The sequence below is a fragment of the Crocodylus siamensis genome, chromosome 2 (assembly GCF_052110815.1).
Source record: "Crocodylus siamensis isolate JL-2025a chromosome 2, ASM5211081v1, whole genome shotgun sequence".
Lineage (NCBI taxonomy): Eukaryota > Metazoa > Chordata > Crocodylia > Crocodylidae > Crocodylus > Crocodylus siamensis.
This window is the reverse complement of record NC_143396.1, coordinates 46,344,428-46,372,205: the sequence shown is the minus strand read 5'-3', so window position 1 is coordinate 46,372,205 and position 27,778 is coordinate 46,344,428. Positions and strand designations below refer to the sequence as shown.

At 43.1% G+C, this 27,778-nt stretch overlaps 1 protein-coding gene and 1 long non-coding RNA gene across 3 annotated transcripts in view; one reads left to right on the top strand and one right to left on the bottom strand.

Annotated features, from left to right (window-relative positions):
* Positions 1-24,160, bottom strand: part of NWD2 (NACHT and WD repeat domain containing 2) — a 131,175-nt gene extending 107,015 nt beyond the window's left edge. Inside the window, exon 1 of the mRNA XM_090035732.1 lies at positions 23,607-24,160. Within this exon, the coding sequence (XP_089891858.1) occupies positions 23,607-23,757 (151 nt within the window). The 5' untranslated portion in view covers positions 23,758-24,160. The remainder of the gene's footprint in view (positions 1-23,606) is intronic.
* LOC149870182 (uncharacterized) overlaps positions 23,581-27,778 on the top strand; it is a 62,685-nt gene continuing 58,487 nt past the window's right edge. For both annotated transcript variants that reach the window (XR_016440698.1, XR_016440697.1), the window contains exon 1: positions 23,581-23,658. This is a non-coding gene — a long non-coding RNA (uncharacterized LOC149870182). The remainder of the gene's footprint in view (positions 23,659-27,778) is intronic.

The window sequence follows — 27,778 nt, the reverse complement described above, 5'->3', positions numbered from 1 at the left end:
GCTGCTGTTGTCTCTGCTAACCCAGGTGCAAGAGGGCTCCACAGTCACTCCTGCTGCACTCCAGTTGGGCTGTGTGGCAAGTTTGGCTCAGCTGGGGACAGCAACAGTAGCAAACAGGCTAGTCCTCCCTGTTTTCTGAGTGTTTGTTCCCCACTAGCCCAGAAGCAAGCACAGGCGAAGGGAACCTAAGTCAATTCCAGTTCAGTGTGCAGATTTGCTGGAAAAGGGCAGAAGCAGCTCTGGAGCCTCATACAGCCTCTGGAACAGCTGGGGACAGTGGCAGTAGCAACAGCAGGCAGGGGAGGGGGATATGTTGCTGAACACAGAGGGGACGAGGGGAAGGAGAGCATGGCGGGACCTCCACTGCTACTTCTGCTGCAGGTATGCCTGCCCACTTGAGGTGGGAGGTGGGGGGCAGGAAAAGAAGGGGAGAGCCAGGAGCAGGGATGCTTCTACCCCTGCTTTACTCCCACACGCATGCATACCACATTATAAAAATTCTGGATCTACCCATGCCTGATTTCATTGGTCAGCACCCCTAAATAGTCTCATAGTACCCAATGGAGAAGTGTGTGCGCTCCATGGGCTAGGATGGAAAAAATACAATCCCAGTGGCCTTAAAATCCTGAGTGACTGGAAAAATTCACATGGTCTTTAATACAAAAATACCACACTTTGCATTTTGTAAATGGTTTCACACTAGTTAATTTAATACTTATACAAGAAGGTAGACTAACAATTTGGGGAGCTCCAATTTTCCATTTAGTCACCAAACAAGGTTTGCTTGAACGAATCTCCCAAAGTACTGAGTTTTGCTTCATATGTGAACTTTTCCTATGCATGGAAGCATCTGGCTTTATGGTTTTCGATTTGTCCTTAAGCAGTAGAAGATATCCATCAAGCTGGATCCAAAGCTTATATTTTTTAAAAGGATCATCAGATCTGGAGGTTGGTTGTTTGATGATGCCTCTCTAATATAACAGTGGTCTTTGCTGGGTGTAAATGACAGGTTTCCATTTTTCTTGTGTTACTACTGCTATGGTGGTGTTTTAGTTCCTTTTTACCATTTCCCCATTGAAGAGCCTCACAATTTTTCTAGGCAATGCACTATATTAATTATGATGGAAGTGGAGGTACTCTGTAAACATTTCTTCCTTCCTTTTCATGTGTGTGTGAAAAGGTATTTAGCAGAATTTAAAGATTTGCTGGAATCTGACAGGGCCATGCTCTGAACGCTTCTGCTATGGCCTCAAACTTGCAACCTCTAGGACTGCACCACCCTAGCCCCATAAGCTTTTCTTACTATTTTGTAGCATTTGCTGTGTGAATATTAAATTGGTTCAGTCTAATTGGAGAGCTGTTAGGAAAGAGAAGCAGAAAAGGAAATAATGGCTCAAGTGAAGCCAAAACCTTTTGTAAACATGTAAAAATTGTGAAGGAGCAGTGTCCAAACTAGCTTTAGTTTTAAAGACTCTACCTTCTGGCTAAAAAGGACAACTCTCAGGAAGGGAAGCAGGTATTTCTACAGCCACAAAAACAGCAATTTTCATTTTTTTTTGGTTTCTCATTTTAATACTAAACTGAAAAGGCTATTGAATAATATCATTGCACATTAAAACTTCTACTGAATTATCAAAGACTAAGAACTAAATGGCACTCACTGCAATGGAGAGCAGCTGCAACAGGGCAAACAGCCCAGGAAAGCAGGAATATATGAAGGGGAGGGGAGCCAGAAATCCAAACTTGCCTGATCTAAATAAAAGAAGCAGAGTTGTCTATTTGTACAATTACTTCACACATCTATAGTCAAGTTCTAGTTAGCTGTAACCACCCACATGTAGGTATGGCAGTATAATATTTCTCAAAATCCAGGACGGAAGATTCCAGATGGTGACTGAGCTAAAAATCATTAAGCAAGACCAAATAAATTGGCAAAATTGTCCTACTTTGATGGATTATGTAATGCCTCAAAGGAAAACTGTAACAAGGGACAAAGGAGTGATTTATTTCCTCCATTCTCCCTAACTTTCTCTATGTTTTTTTGTTCATGTGACCATTTTTTAAAAACTGCAATCCACCTAAACAAAGCTTCTTCTACATGTTTTCAAGTGCATCTGGTTGTATGCATTTGCAGCCTTTCTTGTAACACTAGTTAGTTTGGTTTTACCATATTTTTAGCTGTTTTTCAGTTTACCTATTACTTAACATCTGTTTGCTAACCGTATCTGACTGACTGTGGGCACATCTACATGAGAGGCTACTACACAGTTGCTACTTCGCATTTATTTAATACTTGTATTAGCAAGTAATAAATAAATGTGCAGTAACTGGAGTTATTGCAGAGTAGCACTGGTGAATGTCTTTTAGGTGATGCTACTGCACAGTAGCCTAATACTGCACATAGTGTATTAGTGCGGTCCTTGCTGTGACGCTCTACTGAGCAGTATTTTGGCTACTGCTCACTTAGTAGCTTGTGTAGATGCGCCTGTGTGCATTTAGAGAACCAGTATGTCTGTTGATTTTAGCAGTCTTTGGGTAGCTGATAGTCCAGAATCTGTAAGACTTGCTATGAACTACTTGCTACTTTTGAGAAACAGATGCAGCTGAAACACCTAGGTGTCATTTCTGACAACTAGCTAAATACCATACACAAGTGCTACAAAGGATAACATATTTGAAGAATTTCCAACCCCTGGAATACCAGTTCAGTTCATCAGTGACTTAATTACAGTATCTTTTTCAAATTGTCTAATATTTTTAAATGTCTTTCTACATTGCTGCTAAATGTAACCATGAGTCATTTTTACTTCCTTCCACAGTGGTCTCTTTTCATTAACATAATGAAAATGCAAATATTAACTACTGTTCTTGCAGTGCAAAATTCAGCAGTTCACAATATGTGTAGTTTTCATTCCATTTTTTGCTTATTGTAAATATGTGGGATAGATGTATGAAGGGACCCAGGGGGGTTAGGTACCCAAGTCTCCATAAAAGTCCACAGGCAGTGGACGTCCCTTTTCTGTCTCTGCCTTTGAAAAACTCCCCTGTTATCATTTTAGGATTTGGTTATACAATAGTGTGATTATATTTTGAAAAATGTATATGTACCATTACAATGTAATCAGAAAATAGCTCACAGTCCTCCATTATATATATATATTACCTTTGAAGAAACTTTTTAAAGTTAAAAAAAATTAAATCAAGGTTTCTATTAATCACCCAAGAATTAATTTTATTTAAACACGAGTTTCATTCAGCATGCACAATTTGATGAACTGTTAGATCATAGTAGACATCAAGCAAAGTGTGTAGAAAGATGATGCATGGGGAATCTTAATCAAAATCTTTGTGGGCAAAAAGGCTCTCAATGGTTTTGCACCAGTAGGAGCATCCAGAAGCGTAGGGCAAGTGACAGCATGTCTACCTACACACTCACTCCTGCTGATAAATGCTGTACTTGGTGGAGTCCTTTTGTGGTCACCCTTGATTATCTTGAGTCTCTGGGGTACTTGAGAGCAGCTGTTGAGGACCACCCTGGAAGAGCGTTAACAACACATTTCTGAGGTTGGAGCATGTGTGCAGAGGCCATTTCTTGGGACCAGCCCAATTGGGACCCGTCATCTTTACAATAAAATATACTGATTTACTGTGATTGGAGGGACTCATTCATCTGGCTTTTAGGTAGCCAGTACATGCCAGACATGGAGCATCAACAGCCACTGTCTTAGAACAGCCATGTTCTTCCCTCATGCTGTTTATGCTTTATTAGATATTGCAGACAGGACCTGACATCATTCCCACCCACGCTTGGGTTTTAAGGGTCAATTAGAGGTGCACAGATATACTGGTGGCATATTGGATCGGCACTGATAAAAGGAAAATGAACATTATCAGCAATCGGCTTTTTTTGGCCTGCGTAGCTGATAATGGTCATCGATAAATGCCTTGTGCATGTGCACAGCTGCAGCATGCACACAGGAATGCAGCCAAGCAGCTTGGAAAGCAGTGTCTAGCCAGTAAGTCTGTGGGCAGGAAGGGATGTGGAGTGGGCAGATCAAGGTCCTCACGGTGAGGGAGTGGGGTAGGAGCAGGAAAGAGCTGCAGGTGGCTTATCTGAGGGGCAGCTCTCTGCTGCGCTGCTGCACGCACCCCTAGGAGAGGCATGGGGGCAAATGTCTCCCAGATTTGTGCACAGGGTGTGGGAGCAGGCTCTGGGCCAGGTGCTGTGCTGCTACAGGGTGGGTTAAAGCCACCCCAAAATTCCCTGTAGCCCCTGCCCACCCCAAGTGCCGCTCCAACCAACCCTCCCTGCCAGGAAGAGGCCGGTACAGCCCCTGGCCCCAAGTCGGCATTGGGCAGTCTACCCTTGCCCCATGCACAAATGCGGGGGGGGGGGGGGGGAAGTTACATGCCCCTCATCCCCTATGCCTTCTTCACAGGTGTGCACAGCGATGGGGAGTCCCACCAATCCTGCACCTCCCAGATGAGCTGCCCATAGCTCCATCTCACTCTTGAGGTCTCATTCACTGCCCTGGCTGGGCACTGCCGCCTCCTGCCCCTCTCCCTCCCTCACTGTGGGAGCCTTGATCTGCTCCTCCCCCATTGGTCATCGGAATCAGCTAAGAAAATCTTTATTGGTGCAAAACTAGCATGAATAGCAGAATTATATACCTTCAGACCTCATCAGGGACCATATCTGTGTCTTCCCTTTTTCATGCTACTGTTCATTTTACTGTAAATGAGTACTTTGGGATTTGTATTGAAATGGCTGTTAAAGCATATTACGGCAAATCTGACACTGCACAGGCAATATAGATAATGTACATTGGAATATCACTTCTTCACAAGAGAATGTAAGACAATTTAATTGGAAATGAGTTAATTTTGGAAAGTGTGAAAAATAAGTATAAATAAAAAAGTATCTGATTGTATGCAGACTGTCTTATAGTTACTTGGACACTTTTTACATCATGTTTTAGATGGATATGCTTTTAATTGCCTGACTGTTCAGATATTTTTCAGGGTAGAAACTAGAAAAACAGCCAGAAAGCCAGACAGCCTAATCAAGCCTTAAATGACAAGATTTCCTAGAGATCCGTGCTGCAAATCCACCCTGGCTAAGGAACATTTTGTGGATGATTTTTCTTTAAGATTTGTTTTTAACAACATTCTCAGTCTTAATCTTAGCCCACTGAATTGACAGGTGTTTGATAGAATACTTGCACTGGATTTCTGCTCATACTGTTGGTAGAGCCTACTATGTTATTTATGGGGCAGGGTTATAGAATCATAGAATCAATGAGTCGGAAAGGACCTAGACAGATCATCTAGTCTGACCCCCTGCCATGGGCAGGAGTGAGCACTGGGGGTGGGAGGGGTCATAAGACCCCAGCCACGTGCCTATCCAGTCTCCTCTTGAAGATCCCCAGGGAAGGTGAGAGTACCGCCTCTCTGGGAAGCCTATTCCAGGCTCTGGCCACCCTTACAGTGAAGTAATTCTTCCTAATATCCAACCTAAACCTATCCTCCCTCAGCTTGTGGCCGTCGTTCCTAGTGACTCCAAGGGGGGCCCTGGTGAACAGACTCCCCCCCCCCCCCCCCGAGTCCCTGCTGGTGGCCCCTGATAAGGTTGTAGGATCCCCCCTCAGTCTCCTCTTGCGGAGACTGAAGAGATTCAGGTCCCTCAGCCTCTCCTCATAGGGCTGGCCATGGAGGCCCTCAACCATATACGTGGCCCTCCTCTGGACCCTCTCCAGGTTCTCCACGTCCCTGTTGAAGTGCGGCGCCCAGAACTGGACACAGTACTCCAGCTGCAGCCTGACCAGCGCCGCATAGAGGGGGAGCAAGACCTCTCTGAATCATAGAAGTAGGGTCAGAAGGGACCTTGTAGATCTTCAAGTCCGACCCCCCGCCTGGGCAGCAGAACAAACAAAACAAAAAACCCCCAAACAAACACTGGACTCAAATGAGTCCAGCCAAGCAGTCATCAAGCCTCTTAAAGATCCCCAGGGTAGGAGCCAGCACCACTTCCCTAGGAAGTTGGTTCCAGCTCCTAGCTGCCCTAACTGTGAAGTACTTCTTGCGGATGTCTAATCTAAACCTACTCTCTAGTAATTTGTGTCCATTGTTCCTTGTTATGCCGGGGGCGCTAGGGAAAACAGTGTCTCCCCCAAACCCTTCTGGTCCCCCCTAGTGCGTTTATAGACAGTTACCAGGTCCCCCCTCAGCCTTCTCTTGTGAAGGCTGAACGGGTTCAGGTCCCGCAGTCTTTCAATGTAGGGTCTGCCCTGTTGTCCCCGGATCATGTGGGTGGCCCTCCTCTGGACCCTTTCGATGTTGTCCACATTCCTCCTGAAATGGGGTGCATAGAACTGGACGCAGTACTCCAGCTGTGGCCTGACCAACATCACACAGGGGGGAGGATCACCTCCCTGGCTCTACTTGAGATGCACCTGTGGGTGCACAACAAGGTCCGGTTAGCCCTGCCAACCATGACCTCGCATTGTCGGCCCATGTTCATCTTGGAGTCAATAACAACTCCAAGATCCCTTTCTGCCTCCATGCTCTCAAGAAGGGAGTTTCCCATCTTATAAGTGTGCTGCTGGTTTCTATACTGCCCAAGTGCAGCACGCTGCACTTGTCAGTATTGAAACGCATCCTGTTTGTGTCAGCCCACTCCTGTAACCCATCCAGATCTTGCTGCAATCTTTCCCTCCCTACTAGGGTGCTCACCTCACCCCAAATTTTGGTATCATCAGCGAATTTAAACAGGTTGCATTTCACCCCGTTGTGCAAATCGCTGATGAAGAAATTGAACATCGCAGGCCCAAGGACCGAGCCCTGGGGGACTCCACTGCCCACTTCCCCCCAGGTCGAATATGACCCATCCACCACCACCCTCTGAGTATGACCCTTGAGCCAATCTGCAATCCATCTGGACCTGTCAGTGATGCCCCATTGATGCATGACAGGGTGCGGTTGGCTCTGCCTATTGCTTCATCGCATTAGCGACTCATATTCATCCTGGAGTCGATCATGACTCCAAGATCCCTCTCTGCCTGTGTGCTGCTGAGAGGGTCAGCCCCTAACCTATAACCATAATGCTGGTTCCCTCTCCCCAGGTGCAGCACTCTGCACTTGTCCTTGTTGAACCGCATCCTGTTCAGATCCGCCCACTTCTCTAACCTATCCAGGTCTGCCTGGATGCAGTCCCTGCCTGCCGGTGTGTTCACTTTACCCCACAGCTTGGTGTCATCAGTGTACTTGAACAGGGTGCTCTCCACACCCTTGTCCAGGTCGCTAATGAACGTGTTGAACAGCACCTGCCCAAGGACCAGCCCTGGGGGACTCCGCTGCCCACACCCTCCCAGGTCGACATCGACCCGTCCACCACCACACTCTGGGTGCGCCCCTGGAGCCAGTTTGCCACCCATGTGACCGTGCATTCATCGATGCCGCAGTCCCTCAGCTTGCCCACCAGAATTGGGTGGGACACTGTGTCGAAGGCCTTCTGGAAATCCAAGAAGATGACATCGACTTCCTCCTTCACATCTAAGCTTTTTTGTTACTTGGTCATAGAAAGACACCAGGTTAGTCAGGCAGGATCAGCCTTGCATGAACCCATGTTGGTTACCCCTCAACATCACTTCCCTTGCAGGGCTCTCACAAATGTGGCCCTTGGTAATTTTTTCAAAGACCTTCCCCAGGACAGAAGTGAGGCTGAATGGCCTGTAGTTGCTAGGCTCTTCCTTCCTCCCCTTCTGTTCAACCAATCATAAGCTTGGCTTGTACAATAATGGTTTTAAACATTTCAGAAGCAAAATGTGATTTTCTAGCTAGTGTTGTCCTTTTTTAAGGAAAGGAATTGTAAATAGAAAATATGTGTTTATAATATTTGAGAATGACCAAGAAGCTCATTACTGCTATCTGTCAAGATCTTCAAAATCCATCATACTAGTAAGAAACCACCAAGGAGTACTCTTATGAATGAATAATTAAAGTAATTTCAAGATTGTCTTTTCTTATTAACTGGTTTGGCTCTGGATTAACAAAACACACAGCCAGACCTGCTAGTTTGAACTCAGATGGATTATTGCATCTGACTTGATGGGTGTAACTACTCTGTTATTAAAACTTTATATACCACCTCAGCCTAATGTATATGCTGGAGACATCTACTATTTATTTTTTTTCTTTTCGATTAATCTGCTCGTTTCTTAAAGAAGGCTCTCATTGAAGTTAGTGGGACCTTAATTTAAATAAGGTAAAAAGGATTTGGCAACTCTGAACAATAAAGTTACAAAACTTAAAGTTCTCTGTATAGTCTAAAAGTGAATCATTAAATAATTTTTTAAAAATCCTATAAACCCACTGATTTGCTGTTCATAACAGGAAATAAATGGGAGTGATTTTACACCGAGGGAAATGTTTGTTTCTTTTTGTTGCTTTTCTAAAAGAAGGTAAATTCTCCAGGCACTTACAAAAGTTACTGAGACAAATGAATGGAATTTTTTTTTTTTTTTGCAGGATCATCCCAAGGAAAAAATTCTGACTCATTTTCAATACCATCTATTTACCTAGTTAATGATAAACACTGTGATACATATTACTTGAAAACAGAAGGCTAATGTTTAACATAAATTTAATTGCTTACCAGGTTTTACTCATTACTGTTGCCGTTTCTATGAATCTTATTTTACTGAAGCTTTCTTGACTGTATGTATGTGCATATATCCACAAAAGTTTAGTGTCAAACCGAAGGTAGTTCAAACAGCTTCTGAGGTTCTTTTTCTTTGGCTTACTATATAATGGATTCTGCAAATGTTTAACATGTGACCAAATTAATTTGGCCAAAAAGTTGAATTAATCCAGACTACTGACTCAAATAACATTACTCAAGTACACAGACTAGATCTGGTTCATAGATTCATAGATGCTAGGGTCGGAAGGGACCTCAATAGATCATCGAGTCCGACCCCCTGCATAAGCAGGAAAGAGTGCTGGGCCTACATTACCCCAGCTAGATACACATCTAGCCTTCGCTTGAAGACCCCCAGGGTAGGGGAGAGCACCACCTCCCTTGGGAGCCCGTTCCAGACCTTGGCCACTCGAACTGTGAAGAAGTTCCTCCTAATATCCAATCTAAATCTGCTCTCTTCTAGCTTGTGGCCATTATTTCTTGTAACCCCCAGGGGGGCCTTGGTGAATAAATACTCACCAATTCCCTTCTGTGCCCCCCTGATGAACTTATAGGCAGCCACCAGGTCGCCTCTCAACTTTCTCTTGCGGAGGCTGAAAAGGTCCAGTTTCTCTAGTCTCTCCTCGTAGGGCTTGGCCTGCAGGCCCTTAACCATACGAGTGGCCCTTCTCTGGACCCTCTCCAGATTATCCGCATCCTTCATGAAGTGCGGCGCCCAGAATTGCACGCAGTACTCCAGCTGCGGTCTGACCAGCGCCCGATAGAGGGGAAGTATCACCTCCTTGGACCTATTTGTCATGCATCTGCTGATGCACGATAAAGTGCCATTGGCTTTTCTGATGGTTTTGTCACACTGGCGACTCATGTTCATCTTGGAGTCCACTAGGACTCCAAGATCCCTTTCCACTTCCGTGCCACCCAGCAGGTCATTTCCTAGGCTGTAGGTGTGCTGGACATTTTTCCTCCCTAGATGCAGCACTTTGCATTTCTCCTTGTTGAACTGCATTCTGTTGTTTTCTGCCCACTTGTCTAACCTGTCCAGGTCTGCTTGCAGCTGCTCCCTGCCCTCCGGCATGTCCACTTCGCCCCATAGCTTAGTGTCATCTGCAAACTTGGACAGAGTACATTTCACTCCCTCATCCAAGTCGCTGATGAAGACATTAAAGAGTATCGGTCCAAGCACCGAGCCCTGCGGGACCCCACTGCCCACACCCCTCCAGGTCGAAACCGACCTATCCACCACGACTCTGGGTGCGACCCTCCAGCCAATTCTCCACCCACCGGACTGTGCAGTCATCCAAGTCACAGCCCCTTAACTTGTTCACCAGTATGGGGTGGGATACCGTATCAAAGGCCTTCCTGAAGTCCAAGTATACGACATCCACCCCTCCTCCTGCGTCGAGGCGTTTTGTAACCTGGTCATAAAAAGAGACTAGATTGGTCAGGCACGATCTGCCTGCCACGAACCCATGCTGGTTTCCCCTCAGCATAACTTGCCCTGCCGGGCTCTCACAAATGTGAGCCTTGATAATTTTTTCAAAGACTTTGCCAAGGATGGAGGTGAGACTAACTGGCCTATAGTTGCCCGGGTCCTCCTTCCTCCCCTTCTTGAAAATGGGAACCACATTGGCCCTTTTCCAGTCCTCCGGGACTTGACCCGTGCGCCACGAGCGTTCAAATATTCCTGCCAGTGGCTCTGCAATGATGTCAGCCAGTGCCTTCAGTACCCTCGGATGGAGCTCATCCGGGCCTGCCGACTTAAAGGCATCCAGTTCTTCCAAGTGACCCTGCACCACCTCAGGGTCCACGCATGGAAGTCTGGTGCTTTGCTGCTGCCTCCCTACACTCCCAGTGAGAGACTTGTCATGCCTCTCGCTTAGGAACACTGAGGCGAAGAACTCATTGAGGAGTTCAGCCTTGTCCCCTCTGTCCGTCACCAATTGTTTCTGCCCATTTAGCAGAGGTCCTATTCCTCCCTGGGCCTTCCTTTTACTCCCTATATATCTAAAAAACAATTTCTTATTGTCTTTTACTTGGGTTGCCATCCTCAACTCCATGGTAGCTTTGGCCTGTCTAACTGCCTCCCTACAAGCACGAGCAGAAGAGGTATATTCCTCTTTGGTGATCTCTCCCTGTTTCCACTTTTTATGTGCTCCCGTTTTGGCCCTTAGTCTGCCCTGGATTTCTCTGGTCAGCCAGGGAAGCCTCCTGGCCCCTTTCCCTCTTTTACCTCTCACGGGGATCGTCTCGCTTTGTGCTCGAAGGATAGTTTCCTTAAGGCACAGCCACCCTTCTTGGGCTCCCATCATTTCAAAACTACTACTCTGTAGTGCGTCCTTCACTAATCGCCTGAGTTTACTGAAATCAGCTTTCCTAAAGTCCAGCACGTTCACCCTACTAGTTACCTTACCCACTCGACGCCTTATGTTGAATTGTATTTTTAGGTGATCACTGTCCCCCAGATAGCTACCGATCTGTAGGTCCCCTACTATGTCATCCCCCGTTGCCAATACCAGATCCAGTAAGGCATTCCCCCTAGTGGGACCATGTACCTCCTGCATCAGGTGGAGGTCCTGTACACAAGTTAGAAACCTGCGTGAGCGGTGGGACTTTGCTGTCTGTGTTAAAAAGGTGTTGATTTGTATTATATATCAGCTAAAAATCTGGCTGAATATTCTAAAATGATGCAGAATCTATGCAACTAGCCAGCCTGGGTGCTTTGAGGACCATTTTAATGCATCTTTAATTTCATCTTCCTTTTCCCCTCCCCCCCCCATTTTGTTTTTTCCCCCTCCACATGTACTTGGTTAATAATGTCCTAATTTTATGTCCTGATCCTGTAGAAAGTTTACAATTTCCCATAATTGAGTAGTCCAACATTTTTTAATGATTTCAACAATCAATTAATGCGATTACAGAGACTAACTACTTGGGGGTCTCTAAATCTTTTAAAAATATTAATATAGGCAATATAATGATTACCTAAATCATTGAGATTCCTTGTGCATGATGATATTCATGGCTATGTACAAGTTTAACTGTTAGTAGGAACAGGGTCCTAGAGTACAGGAATCTTTCCATACATTTGTCTAGTACATAACACAATGTTGCTCCTGTTGTCCAAGGTGAACTCACAGAAAGGATTAGGACAGAACCACCTAGGCACTGGCAGAAGAACATTTTTCAAAGAGTAACAAAAATTCATAACTTTACTGGATGGTTAAATCCATGGACTTAATACAGACAATGGTTTTTACAGCTCACCACAAGTTTTCCTGCCCCCTCTGCTAACTTTTCTGTGATTCACAGGTTTACTGTTTGCTTCTTTTCTTAAGAGACCATTTTTATTTGAGGGTTAAACAAAACCAAGCGTTCTATCCTGCATTTAGCTTAGGCTGTACTCACTCTCTCAAACCTGAAGATGGGCATTTACAACATCCCTCCTGCTATATTCAATCTCATAAAGGTATTGTCAAATAAATCCTGCTACTTGCTGGATTTCACATAAACAATTGTTAGATAAAAATATAGAAACAGTCCTGAAGCATCCTATTATTTAATGTTCTACAACTTAGTGCATGCCCTTAGTACTCCATACTGGGCAAATCTACACATGATGCTATAGCAACGTAGCATCAGTGGGCAAAAACTGTGACTCTGCAGCTACGTCGCCGTAGTGACACTCTCCTTCGGTATAGTGCATCGCTATGGCGACACAGGGGCTAAAATTAAGCATGCATTGCACGGGTGGCACAGTATGGAACAAAAGGAAGTACTAAATGAGAGCGCAGTAACAATGGTGCCATAGGGCACATGTAGAAACACCCACTGTGTGTTAAAAAGGCAGTCTTAGCCAGATTTCTACTGGTAGATGTATAATTGAGCTGGGTCCTCCAAATCTATCCATTAGTACCCTTTTTTAAAATTAAAACACTAAAAAAGTGGGGTGACGTAGTAGTTTTGAAGGTACTGCCTATATTAAGGGAAGATTGATGGAGTTTTCTAGATCTCTTGCATATGAATATTTAGAACTAGGTAAATATTAGGAACAGATAGAATTATTTATACAACCTTCATTATATTTAGCCTTACTATAACCTATACCCACTGCTGTAGTTCAGTAGTAAAATCCTGTAGGTCTGCCACATGGGAGACCTGGGTTCGACTCTTCATACATGCATATAACTACAACTACTGGTAGGTGCTGAATGTCTAGGCCTAGTATCCAAAGACTAGGCTGTCTAAAGGAGGGGGATGGGAGGTCTGGGTATACTCCACTCCTCCATTCTCCTGCCTAAGCATACACATTGACAGCCCTGGTGACTTCTCGAGCATATTCATAGATTGTTAGGGGCTGGAAGGGACCTTGTAGATAATTGGGTCCACCCCGCCTGGAAAAGACAACTGGGGTCAAGTGACCCCAGCAAATTGACTGTCCAGTCTCCTGTTGAAGTTTTCCAGGGTAGGTGACTGCACCACCACTGGAAGGAATTTATTCCACAGCCTGGACACCCTGACTGTGGAGGAGTTTTTCGCTGGAATTGAGCCTGAAATGATCTTCCAGAAGTTTGTATTCATTGTTCCCAGTCTTCCCCAGAGGTGTCCTTGTGAACACCTGTTCACCAGAGTTCTTGATGTATTCCCCTGATATAGCAGTAAGCCGCTACCAAGTCCCCGCTCCCAGTGCAGCACCCAGAACCGGACACAGTGCTCCAGCTGTGGTCTCACCAGTGTGGAGTTCAGTGGGAGAATCACTTCCTTAGTTTTGTATGAGATGCAGTGGTTAATACATGCCAGTGTATTGTTTGCCCTGCTGGCCACAGCATTGCACTGCCAGCTCATGTTCATGGGATGGTAGATCGCTACCCCTAGGTCCCTTTTGGCCATGGTGCAAGCCAAGTTGTTGCCACCGAGCCATGATCTTTAAAGATGGATGGCTGTCAACTACCATAACCTATACTTTACAAATGCACAGAGATGTGGGCTTTCTGGAAAACTTTGAATTGGAAAAATTTTCCAAAGCCCTAAATGGAGCGTGATCCGATTTAACATGTTTACTTGACTTATATTTAGTAAACACAAAATTAACATGGGGGTACTTTTTCAGTTATGTTCCAACAGCCACAAGAATTAGGAAAACAAAATTAAATAGAGCACACTTACTATGTTTTAAATGTTATATTCAAACACATTCAAAGCTTTATTGTGGAAAGAAATTTTTATTGGAATACTTCTAAAAATATAAAGACAATACACAATAGCATGTACTTCCCTTACAGTTTAAAGCTAAGAAAAAAAAGGCACTGTGAAAACTGTTGACACGCTACTTTTAGCGCACCCAGAGAACTGTGCATGATGCACTGGGGTTGCCCACTCATCTACTTCAGAGTTTCTCTCCCACTAAGGTCACTGGGGCACCTCCAGTTTCATTGTCATTATCTGTAGAATCACTTGCACTACTTATTACTTCCACTTCAGAATCAGATTGAAGCAAATCTGATTTGGAACTACTTGAACCACATTCTCTTTCGCTGAAGGATGGTTTTACCAATGAGCCTATGGGCAAGGGCAGCTTATCACCACACTGCATCTTCTTCACTAACTGTGCTTCTGACTGATTCTCCAGAAGAAAGAGATTTTGAGAAATAGAAACAAGGTTAGCAGTGCATTCATTTGGCTTTGATTTGACCTGCACAGCCAACTAGGTGAATGAATAATAATCCAAACCAAAAATAATGTTATGCGAGTGTATTTACCCTCCGGTTTACAAATCAATACTCTCACACACACTTCCTAGGGATAAATCACCTGAAAAACATTAATTATAATTTTGAAACTGCCAAGCTTGCCTAATATTGTATTGGCATCCATTCATTGTTACTAATGAATTTTATGAAACAATGAATTTTTAGAAATGGAAAATTTTCTGCCCCACATCTCTGTGAATACAAGCGTTAAGCCTGAATATGGGGCATATTTTCCAGCATAGAAAAAACCAAACAAACAAAAACTTAAAGAAATAATTTCATGTTAAGAAGTCAGTTATTCATGTACCATCCTCACATTAAAAATAGTACAATTACCTCTAGTTCCAAAAATTTCTTTCCATGTCCAATACTTCAAAAAATCTATATACAAAACTTAATTGTATTTAATGTAGCAAGTTTTTCATAGCTAGATAGATATATCTGTAAAGTTACTAAGAAGAATTACTTTGCAGCAGCTAACGGCAGAGATTCTTATGATGTTGCAGAAGTTTGGGGCTGGAGCCCAATTTTGTGGTTCATGCCTACTTTTTGTACTAAAAGTAAAACTGAGGGAGATCCTATGATCATAAATATTCAAGTTTCTACTTTAAGAGTCTACTATGGCATGGCCTTTCATGCTGTTAATGGGACACCTCTATTGGCATGTTAACCTTGAAATCTTAACATTTTCAAGCATAATGTTGGAACTTGGTAACTTAATTATTGTTTTAAGATCTTAGAAATATATTCTGTTCCTCAAAAAGAAGAACTATTGAAACAGTCTACCAGGAGGTTTTATACTGCCACTCCATGCCACTGTTATAATGTAATAAGGACATTTCATATGAAGTCTCTGGCTCATCATACTTTTCAGGATCAAGCCGCTGTTTGGAATTCCTTTATTCTTGTTAGTTGGTTTATTACACTGTAGATGTTGCTGAAAGGAGGTTTTCATGTTAATGTTGTTATTCTTGTTTCAACTGAATGGGTCTCCCAAGGAAGAAAGTTTCTTCTTTGAAAACACTTCTGGTTCAGTCCTTCCTGCTTTTTGATGCAGAAAGCATAAGGCATACATGAAGCTAGGTTCTAACAACAATTTTAGAACTTCTTTCTGCCCTCACACATCCACACACCAAACCTGCATTGGTGCTACTGCTAGGCAGGAGGACACAGAAACTAAAAATCCTGAAGATTGAAAGCTGAATCTTTTTCACTGTACATTGTTCATTACTTGGATTCACCACTAGACCCTGCTGATCTGAGCTCAACTATGTGAAACCGATATTTGTTTTGAATCGGAGATAATTTTTAAAATTTGATATTTTTGGAATTTACCACACTTAAATAACTGCACTATGTCATAATTTTATAAGTACTGGACTGTTCTTGAAAATGTAGCATGTTTTGTGGCACTTAGATACCGTAATGATGCACATCACATAAAACTATAAATAGATACAAAGTTAGGTAACAAAAAATAACACTTAACATAAAAAAAAGTCTTGGAGTTATTTGTCACTACATCCCCGCAACACCTCCCTTACAATTTCATGTACTTGAACATCTGTGTTTTCCTTTAGCTAAGAAATAAATTCCTCCCAGATTACATAAAATTATTTTAATGCAATGCAGCTGATAGAAGGAAAGACCATATGGTATTTTGGGGCAGGATATAATGGACCAGAGTTAACTAATCATTTTCCTGACTTCTGTATGTTTATTTTTCCAAATTGACATTTCATTAATGTTATTTCCCCCTCAGAAAAATCCATCTTTCAAGTAAAATAACATAATGAAAATATGCTGCAGGACAGGAAAAAGTTCTCTCTCATCACATATGGCAAGAACACCATAATTAGAGCAATCATACTGCATCATTTTGATAGTTACCAAATTTACATTACTGTTGGCATGTCCATAAAAAATGCATACTTTATTTCACTTTTGATCTTTCGAAATATAAAATTTCTTTTTTTCTCTCTCTCTCTCATTCCCCTCCCCTTCCCAATTCCTGCAAAACAGCAGACAAAAACTAACTCCAAATAAAGTAATACTGGTAGTAGGATAGATTTCTGCAAGCGTTAAATCACAGGAATAAGCCCATTGTACTCACTGAATGTGTCCACACAAGACGCTTTACTGCTAATTAGACTAATCTAACATGAAGTAAAGCACCACAGTCTACATGTCTGCAGCAATTACTGCACAATATATTAGCCTCAGGCATTGTTTTCTAGTACCTGTAGATCCAGGTACTGGAAAAACAAAGTGGCAGATTATTAATGCGCCATACCACATGTGTAGATGCTGACCGGGACCAAATTGCTCCTGGTCAGACTAGGCAGCAGGGGGCAGGAAGAGCTGTCCTGGTTGCAGGACAGTTGTCTCCCAACCATGTGGATATTGGGATCAGCTTGTCCTGAGCTCCACATGGCTACGAGGCCACCTGGGACAGCTCTCCCCTGCCACTCTCTGGAGCCTGAGATTAAGCCTCTGTGTCCCCCGCCATCCTGAGGTTGGCACCTGGGGGAGCCTGGAGCTCATTCTGCCTGTTCCAGGATAGCAGAGCAGGGCAGGAACAGTCTTGGACTCAATTTGTCCCCAACAGGGCATATCTAGACATATACCGGACTGTGCAGGTGTTACTGTAAAGTCATTTAATACTTGACTAAGCATCAAAGAGAGTAACTGTTGACACTGCCTGGTCCTGGTGCCATGTTTTGTTTCTGACATTACTGTGCAGTAGCAATGAGCTACTGTGCAGTAGCATCGGCATCACAGTTCGTGCCTGCCAATACTATGTTGCCACAGCTTGTCACTACAGCAGCATAGCGTCTTGTATAGACGCGCCCAAGGAAGCACATGTGTACGTGTGCCAGGGAATACTTTAATCAGCCTGAATTTTCTGCGCAGAAATTTCAGGTGCATGAATCACATATGTAGATGCACCCACTTGGACTAACTGTATAAAATAAATACTATATAAGCAAAGATGCACTACGTACCTTATTAGAATAGAATGTTCCCTCCTCCCCCCTTAAAATCTAAAAAGATATTTTCAGTTTAGTCCTCATGAGAAAAGTTGAATAATTCTAGAATAATGGCATAAAAATAATACCTGTACAACAGTCCAGTATAAGGAAATTTGGAAAGTTAGTTATTTTAGTTTAATTTTTTTTGTATTAATAAATTGTCTATCATAATAGGGCCATGAATCAGTTCTAAGTTTCCTAGATGAAACAGTGCAGTGGCATTATTATTTTTTCTTATGTACAACATACCCCAGAATATCATTTTCACTTTGTTTTTTGAACGACAGAATAAAAAAAACTCAAGTTACATGAAAAAGGTAACTGAGTAGAAGCAGCTAAGAAGCAGAGCCTGTTCATTATTCTGCTCCTTGTGAATTCAGTGCAGATTTTACTTTCACTTTTGCCTTAACTGGCAGGTGGGGGGGGGGAGTTGGAGAAAAAAAGTGTGTTGTATGCAAGAAAATATGGAACAATATTACCGAAATATCTTCAGAGACCAAATTTGTTATATTTAATGATGGCTTGTCTATTATGGCTACATGCATTTGTTATAGCTCCATAGTTAAGACTTGGAATTGTTCCACATTGGATTACACTGGGATTTTTTTTTTTTTTTCCAAACCAGAGCAATTTAATATCCTTGCTAGAGATGAAACATAAAAACCTCCAAAAGGCTAACATAACAAAATTGCACAATTTCTTCTAACTGTACTAGTACTGTAATAAAAGACTTCATCTATCTAGAACTCAGCTCAGCAAAATTTGTAAGCATCTGGGTAGTAACCACTGGGTGCATCTACATGTGCTATTAAAAAGCGAAGCAATTATCACACCACAATTTATTGCTCCCAGGCACCGAGTTTACATGTGCCCAGGACTGTATCATGCCAAGTCAGGTCAGAGCAGCTCTGGCTTGCAGAGGGTCGGGAGGAAGAAGCAGGGGTTATCCTGCCAGCCTGCAGCTGCTCTGACCTGGCTCAAAGTGCTACAGAGGGGTTGGCTGAGGCTGGAGGGTGCTCTGCTGTGGAGGCTAGACAGCAGGTAGCCCATGCACTGAAGCTGCATGTGTAGTGCTGCAGAGTAAAAAAGCTCTGCAGCAGGGTAGCACTTGTAAATACAACTATTACCCTGCTGTGGAGTTAATTAGTTTCCTGTGGCCTAAATCGGGCTGCACATGAAAATGGGAGATGTTTACTGAGGAGATAATTAGGCAACTGCAGTAAACATCTCAAGTAGACACATGCACTATGTCTTAGTCATAGAAAAGTAGAGCTAAAAAGGTTACCTCCAGAGTACGAAGGTATCCGGCCTCTGGAAACTAGGGTACCTCTAAGGCAGGACCATCCCTATATAAACCATCCCATACAGCCATAATACAAAACTTTAGAGTTTTCTAAACTCTACATTGATTTACAGGCTTTTAAATGAGGCCTTGATCCAGAAGAGTTCAAATAAATTAAAGCTGATATCTTTTCTTTTTTTTTTTTTCAAACTTATAAATGGCTTTAAGTTAGACAGATATCAAGTCAGCAGAACATTCATGCAGAGGCTCACTTCTTTGTTCTTACACATTTTTTTTTAAAGTGACAAATGGATTGAGCAAACAATTGCTTCCGTTAATCTACAGAAACTAGCATGAAACACTACAGTTGTCAAACTGCTCTGTAAGTGTTAACCATTAAAATATGAATAAAGATGTATACATGTTAAGTCTTTAGAGCATCTTCATGAATCCTTCAGAAAGGAGTAGGTTGAGCAGAAAGTGGGCACTAAGGATGAACTTCAACCTTATGTAGAAGGCCACTTGAATCCTGGACACAACTGAAGTCCAACTAAAATCCTCAGTTAAGATTGATTGACACTTTCAATGTCAGGACACACGTAGGAACTGTATAAAGATCATCATGTTGTTTTCAATAGGACTGTGAATATATATGAAGTAAAACAGGCTTTGGCTTCAGATATGTTCCTGCTTATTTCCTTTACTTTATTCACTATTGAAATATAGCTGTCCTAAGCAGGAGATGCATCAAAACAAAGCTATACTGTTGTTCACACTAAAAAATTAAAAATACCCTAAAACAATAGAAATAATAAAATTACCTAGGCAAAAAACTAGAAGCATTAGCTCTTAGCTTCCGTACTTTCAAACATGCCATGGGTTTTACAATTATGACAAGCTGTCAGAATTTCTAATTTTATGTTCTCATTCAAAATGTCACTTTCAGAAAAGAAAAATTCCTAACTTCATGCTCAAGCAGGACTCATTATCAAATACTATGCTACCAACACAACTTCTAAAAGCGCATACTGAATGCTTGGCAGTTAAACACTGAAAAGGCCTACTTAATGCACTTAACCTATGAAACATGACGATGTCACAGCACAGTTCAGTAGGATTGTGTGACAGTTTACACCGTACAGCTAATTAATTATAGCAAAAGTATGTTAAAAGGAGGAAGATGCGTATGAATTATTAGTGCTTACATAAATAAAAAGCTGAGCCTACAGTAATAAAATTTACTTTGCACAGATTTCTTCTATATAAAGCAGTATACAAATTTACTAGAAGTATTTGGAAAAAATAACCTGCTTCCATATTGCTTTGAACCATGCAAAAATTCTTTATAAAAAAAACTGAAGGTTATCTGAAGTATATTTTTTCTAAAAAAACCCCCCCAAAAACCCAACCCCCCCAAATTTCTAACTGGATAAAGAACATTTTAGCCTCTTAGATTATGACCCAGAATTTTAAAATTATTTTATGATACCCAATGGCTTATTTGGAACTAGGATGTTTTTTTCCTATTCAAATAAGACACTTCTTTCTTTATTTGAAAGCAGTCATTTTAAATTAAATTGAAGTGTTTGATTAATTATTTGAGAAGCAAGGGATTTTGGGTGGTACCTTTTATTGGACTAACTAAATAGTTGGGAGAATACTAACCATTTCCCAAATAGGAGCCACTAACTACTATGGGGGGAAAAGAGATCTTGTTTCTCTAAACTGGAAAAATAAGAGTCTGCATTTTCCTTTTCTGCATAATAAAAATAACAACTGTATTAAGGAAGTGCCATAGGAGTTCCATGGTTAATTTTTTTTTTTTGGGGCGGGGGGTGTATTTGCACTTAAAGTAAAAATTAAAAACAGGCTCAGAATAGTACTTAAGCAAACAGATGGATTATTTCAAGAGGACTACTTATGTACTTTAAGCCAAGGTCATCACTAGATTTGGACACCCCCCCCCCCCAAGTACTCGATATCTTAAAGGAAGTGGCTCTAAATTTCTTTGACAGTCGAGTCCTGCAGGGTGCTATTAGATGCTGAACAGCTTTACTCCTCCTAAAGTCAAAGGGGATTGAGGGCACTTGGTGCCTTCTAGTGCAACTAACAAGATCTACTCAGTGCCCAAAGGGATATTCTGAAAATTGACAAGTGAGATCTTGATCCTGCAGATACTTACTCATATCGATTCAGGACTTAAATATGTTAATTAATCAATTCAACAGATTTTAAAGTGTGCTCTTTTAAAATGCTCTTCTTTCAGCATTCTTCTTGTATTTTAAAATAATTAAAAGCCATTTGACTAATAAACCCCTGATTTTCAAGATTTAAAAAAAACTGCTAATTTCTAGGTTAGAGTTAAATACAAAGCAGAGGGTCTTTCCCCACCCCTCCAGTTTACCAATATGGCTTTATGCATTTCTTTTGAATGTATACCCACTAGTAGTAACAGCTACTTCGGTCATCAGGATTATTAACAAATATATTCATGGATGGATCAAATCAATACTCTGGCTTCTAAGGCCACCATTTTTAATAGCGACCAGTGAGTTGTCTGTATCAGCTTCAAAGGATTTTCAAAAAATGCCAACCATCTAGTCTTTTAGACATTTAAACAATTTAGACATCTTTTTAGGTACTCAAAAAATCACCAGTCACTTTGGAAAATTATGCCCCAAGCTTCCTCTTAAAATATATAATGCATCTAGCCCTTATAGTCACAAAGTAAATTTTGGCAAAGTGAACCAAGTGTAAAACAATGCAGTGTTGTCTTTCTGTCCCCAAACAGCCTGAAGAAATAGCTCAGAGAGAGATGAACTGCTCCACTTTATCTCAATGTGATTCTCAAAACTGACTTCTTAAAATAACTTTATGCCAATTGGTTCTTAACATTAGCTTGTTATACTAGTTTACAACCAATTATATGACAAATAGCACTAAGCATCTTAGTGGCTCCATAGTCAAGATCATGATGACATTTTTATTAAAGCAAGGCTTAAAACTTTTACAAAGGCAGGTATCTTTTGAATTTTACAGCACACCCTCTTGCAATACAGAATAAATATTCTTGACATTTACATTAAATTATTTAGAAAAAAGTTATGCATTCCAATGCGGATTAACTCCTGTTGAATGTTTTTGGTAAATGTACCTTTGCTATATTACCTTGTAGGAACAGCAGTTTCCAAGTCTTAGAACTGAAAGCTGACTTAGAACCCCTGAAAAGCATAAACTTGGAAGATTTAAAAAAAAAAAAAAAAATACTGCTGTGCTAGTTTTATATGTACGAACTCTGTTGGTCAACACCACAAATCTCTTTATGCTGATCACTGCTTTCAGAAACGAACAAAACACCCTTTCCCCCCTATTTTTTATTTTAGGAATGATATTTTTTTAAATTTTACTGTCTGCACTGAGAGTAACAGTATTATGAAAAATTAAAGTACGTGCATGGGTGGGGATTAAAGGTATAAGTGGGTATTATGAAGATAGGGGGCCCATTCTTCCAGATCAGGTAATGAGTTAAAGAAAAGGTTGGCCCTTTAATATTATTTCTTTTTCTTAAGTTCACTGTTTAATTTTTGAGCACCTCAAACTCAAAGTTAATCAAGTTTTATGAGTAGGAATAACTGCCTCCTGAAAGTATACTGTATTTCTCAGCTCAACAGGCAGAACTTCAAAAATATTTTTAAAGTTTTGATAAGAGGCTGCTTAGTTGTTCTAAATAAAAGTCTACTGCTCCTGTACGTTTCATTAACGCAATATTGTAGACCACAGTGGCCTTCTTCCTACGAAGAACAAACTGCTCAGGATCAAGTGATCCTGTTATCTGTACTCTTCTCCAAAACAGCTTCAGACAGGGGAAAAAATAAAGTTTCTTTTAGTCGTATGCAGACTGGTTTGTATGAGCTGGTTTGGGTAGGGATGTCAGGGTTTCTCAACCTGTGAGTTGTGACCCAAAAGCAGGTCGCAAGAATACATGAAAGGGTCACAAACAAACATGGATAAACGCACTTTAAAAATGGATTCTCTGTTAAAGGAGAAAACTGTGGCTTTTCCCTATGCAGGCTGGCAGAAGTCGGGGCTACGTGGGGCCCCTCTGCCCCACACATGGGGGCAGCAGGTGGGGAATGAGGGACACTGGGTCAGCACTGGTCACTGATGTTTGCAAATGGGCCCTGGTACAAAAAAGGTTGAGAACCTGCACTAGACGTCCCAAGGTCCCTTCCCGCCTGGCTTCTCTCCTATTCTAGGAAATTCCACTTTAAAATGAGACCTGAATGTAACCCCTTTGTACCAGACACATTTTACACAAAGACTGGGATGACCTTGGTTAGGAGAACATGATTCAAGATCCCCATATAATATGGGGGGGGGGCCGGGAAATTCTGCTCTATCCATTCACAGAAGCCCCCTCTTGCACTTGATTTTTTCCCGTGCCGTGGGGCGATTCTCGCAGGGTTTCACTGCAAGACTCCGATAACGCGAAACAGCTTTATTACAAACACATCGGCAGCTACAGCACGCACTAGTGGAGACCACATCCAGGCAGAGGCAGAACCGCGTTGGGCGCCTGCGGGGGAAGCCCGAGCCCCGGCGCGGAGCGGCCCCGCGGGACTGAAGCGCTCCGCGCCCGCGTCAGGGCAGCCCGGAGCGCGCCGGACCGCTGCAGTGCCCGCTCCGCGCAGGGACGTCCCCTTCCCTCAGCCCCGGGCTGCAGGAGCGCTCCCCGGGACGCCCGGCTGCCCCGGCCGAGCAGCAGGAGGCGCCCCCGGCCGCTCGCCCCGCGCCGAAGGGGCAGCGGGAGCCGGGCTGGGACGCCGCAGGGGCCGCCGGCCACTTACCTTCGGGGTTGGCGCTGATGAAAACGCGGACGCTGCGGCCGCCGGGCACCAGGTGCGAGGGCAGCGCCGCCAGGTTCCCACAGAAAGCCGCCCGCCGCAGCGCCGAGTCCCGCGGGCAGGGCAGCCTCCCGCCCGGCCCGGCCGGCCACATCGCCCCGCCGCCGCCGCAGCGCCCCGCCCGCTCACAGCGCTCTGCGGGCTGCCAGCATCCTCGGCGGCGGCGGCAAACTTCGCGTGCGGAGCGGAGCGCGGCGGGGCGGGGCGGAGGGCCGTCCTCCGGCGGTCGCCGCTCAGGGTGACCCCGCCGGGGCCGGGGCCGGCGAGGAGGCGCTGCTGGCTCGGGCGGCCCCGCTCCCCGCCTCTTATAGGAGCGCGGCGCTGCCCAAGTTCGGCCGGGGCCGCTCCGCCGCCGCCGCCCCCGGGCAGCGCCCCGCCGCGCCGCGCCGCGCCCGCTCTCCCCAGCGCCGCGGCGGGGCGCCCGGCGGGCGGCGCCCGCGAACCAGCGAGCGAGGCCGGGCCGGGCGGGAGGCGATGCGGGAGGCCGGCGAGCACGCGGCCGGGCGGCGGCGGCCGAGCCGGGGACCTGAGGAAGCTGCCGGGGAGGCGGGCGAGCGTCTGGCGTCGCGGCGGGGGAGGGCCGGCCAGGGGCTCGGGGAGGCGGGGGAGCTCCGCGGGGCACGACCTTGCGGGCACCCGTGCTTCGTGCACGCACCGGCCACCTCTGCCCCGCGACGTGACACAAGCTGCTGCAACCAGCCTTGCTGCGCACACAGCTGCTTTGTGATGCCAGGGGGTTCCCGTGAGGAGTTTGTGCCCCCCCTTCCCCCCAAACCTTGAGTACCAGGCCTCCTGACCCTCCCTCTGCAACCTGAAGCTGGAAAAATTGCCCTGCCGGCCAGGGGGGAAGCTGAACTCGTGTTGGGAATTAGTTTGGCTGGCAGTGGAGGCAAAGACAGCTGCACTTGCAGGAGTTTTTTCCTTTTCTTTTTTTGTCATCTGAAGTCCTAACCTGGTTAGTTCCTGACATTTTATTGAGCAGGTTTTTTCCCCCCTCTCTTAACTTGGCCTCGGTTTTGTGTAGCCAAGTTTGCTGGTGGGGCTGTTGTACACATGGCTGGCTCCCACTGTCATCAACAAGTCATTTTTCCAGTGTACTTCAAGCCTAGAAGTGGTTCCTTGAGGCTGCTGACAGCTCAGTGAACGTATGAGAGAGGTGATTTATCTAGCAGCTGGAGCTGTGTCTCATGCATTTTACTGGAGCTAATATTTAGCCAAACTATATCCTTTGCTTTTCCTCGGGCTTACAGAGATCTGCAGCCAGTCTCAAGCTCAAGTTGTGATTATTCTGATAGCCATGGGGGTAGGTGACCCTCACTTTACCTTATTATGCAGAAGGCAGAGCACTGTGGCACTTTATAGATTAACTCTTTCAGAGGATTGTGAGCTTTTGTAGGCTACAGCCCACTCCTCAGATGCTATAAAGGGACTTGCAGGGAGCAGGAGTACTAAATAGAAAGGAATGCAGTCATTTAACTATAAGGGATAGGAAAAGGGGGAGGAAAGGAGGGGACATGGCTGAGTGGTGAAGGTGAGCTACAGTGGGATAAACAAACCTTGCACACATCATTAACCCCCTCCAATCACTTCTGGAAAAGTATGGCCATTTCAGAGCAGCCTTTGGGATAGGCCTGTCCTGGCCTACGGGCAGCCCCTCCTAAATCTCAAAGGATGCGTTTGCCTCTCTCAGCTATACCTCAACCATTCTCCTCCTCATATCCTTTGTATTTAAATGACTGTTCTTCTCTGTTAAGTATCTATGGGTACCTGTAGACATGCTGCAGAGCTGCTGCAATGTGCTGCAATTATTGCACTCTAGTCAGCCTTTGTGTCTCATGTATTGACTTCAAAATAGCCACAGGGGTGCTTTAACTAAAGCTTATCGTATGAGCTTTAGTTCAAGTGCCCCCCCCCCCGCCATTTTGAAGCTCAGGAACACTAATACATGAGATGCTGTGTTGCTTTAATTAGTGCAGTGCTCAGAGCCTCTCTAATTAAAACACCCCCCACCCCCCTAGCACCTGTAACAGTATCCTCTGTTCTCAGCAAGTCCTTTCATAGTATTAGCCTACAAAAAGTCATGCATCTCTTAAAGGAGTTAACCTGTAAGGTGCCACCCTGTCCTGCCTTCTGTCTAACTTCAGACTAACAGGGCTATTTCTTTTTTTCCTTATTATAGGATCCACCTCACCATAAATAACTTTCTTAAGCAGATTAGCCTTGTTGCTCTGACCTTTGATATACTGTATTGTCTGACTATATTTGACAGTCACTTTTACCAAGGTGGAGATCCCAATCTATCCTTTTTTAATTCATGGGGAATTTTGAATTTACATCAGAAAAAGTATCAATAAGACATCAGTAGATTCAGCTCTTATGAATTGCTTACTTTTATAGCATTGGGGTTGAAGTCAGGGTCAATAAAATTCAATGATTTTTTCTAAATCAGATTTTTTTATTTAAATCAGATATTTTTGGATTTAATAATTTTTTGTTAAGATGCTTATAAAAACCGCATATAAAGATAAGTTTAATTTTAAGAGCTGTTAAAGCTCAAAGATTATTATGGAATATGGATTATAACTTTTAGCTATGTACTATTTGCGACAATATATTCATGTCACTTTTTTAGAAATATTTTATAAATGGATTACAACAGGGGCCCAATCTTATGGAGTTCCCATAGCCTCCTCTATAGATCAGTAAAGATGAAAGAAAACCACTCTACCCAATGAGACTCAGTGCTCAGTCTAGAAGATCCCATTAAGCATCTCTGATGCTTAGTTTCAGTTCTCAAACTATTGATTTGTATCTCCAGAGATAACATCCTTGTTAACAGCAGTATATGGAGCTGAGAGATAACAGACCATCAGTCCTCTTGTTTCTCTGCAAGTTTGAGTACACACAGTCAAGCCCTTGCCTCTCTCTGAAAGTGCAGTTTTAAGAAGTTAAATGAGTAGAAGATTGTTGGGGATGGAGTAGATCTGGGCAAGGAGGTAGAGTCTGGAGATAAATGCAAGGAGGGAAGGACAGTAGAAATAAAAGAGAAACATTTGAGCAGAATAGTCTACAAGTCTTAAGGGATAAGTTTCTGAATATAGCCTCTCCACTGATTTGAGATCTAGTGAGAGAATGGTATGGTAGAAGGGAAAACCTGTCATGGCAGCAGGCTTGCCAGCCTGTAAAAGACAGAAGAAATCAGAGATAAGAAGAAAGCCCCAAGCTAATAACATGGCTGCAGTGCTCATGTGATGTCCTCCTAATACACTGTAGCAAAAATATCCCCCAAATATCCATGATTAATCTAACAAATTGGGGATAGCTCACCTCCCAATGACTTCACAAGTATCTGCTTCAATTAGCTTTGGTAAATAAAATAACAAAATCATAATTCAGTTTTCTGATGTAGCTGCAATATTAATCTGAAAAAAATCAAAATAAATCACTGCTTTACAATGTATAGTGTGTACTTTCTAAAAATGACCTACACCATCTCTGAGTTATGAAAATATGTATTAAAGTTGTATCAAACAACAAGAATGCACTTTTTGTAGAAAACAATGCTTAAATCAAGGCTTCTTGACCAGTGATTTAATTCATAATTTAAATTGATTTAATTTAAATTTGATCCATCCTGGTTGAAGTTAAGTAACAGTTGAAATAATAAAATATTATGAAGAGGAAAGAGGGAGAAAGGAGTTATTTATGTTAGAATTTACCAGTATTAAAACATGTTTTAGTTGACTTGGAGAACTGTTCTTAACTAATATAAGTCTTCATATGTTAAGCTACCAAAATCAGGAGCAGCATAGCAAAGGACATCAGGTAATTGAAATACAGATTATAAATCAGGTACATTTGTGTTTGGTATAAAGCCTTTATCAACATTTTTGTATAAATCAGAATTGGTGAATAACAAATGTAGCAAATGTTGCTATGTAACAATATTTCATTTTTTACAACTGAGGTTTTAGAAAAAAGCTATATCTTTATGCTTTAGACAAGCAATGTGGAAGGCTTTCCATTTGAATGCAGGGGTCTGCTCTCATGGAGTTCTTTATGTACAGTGGATGGATTTCATTGTCAGATTTCATAGGTCAGACTTTTACTGTTCA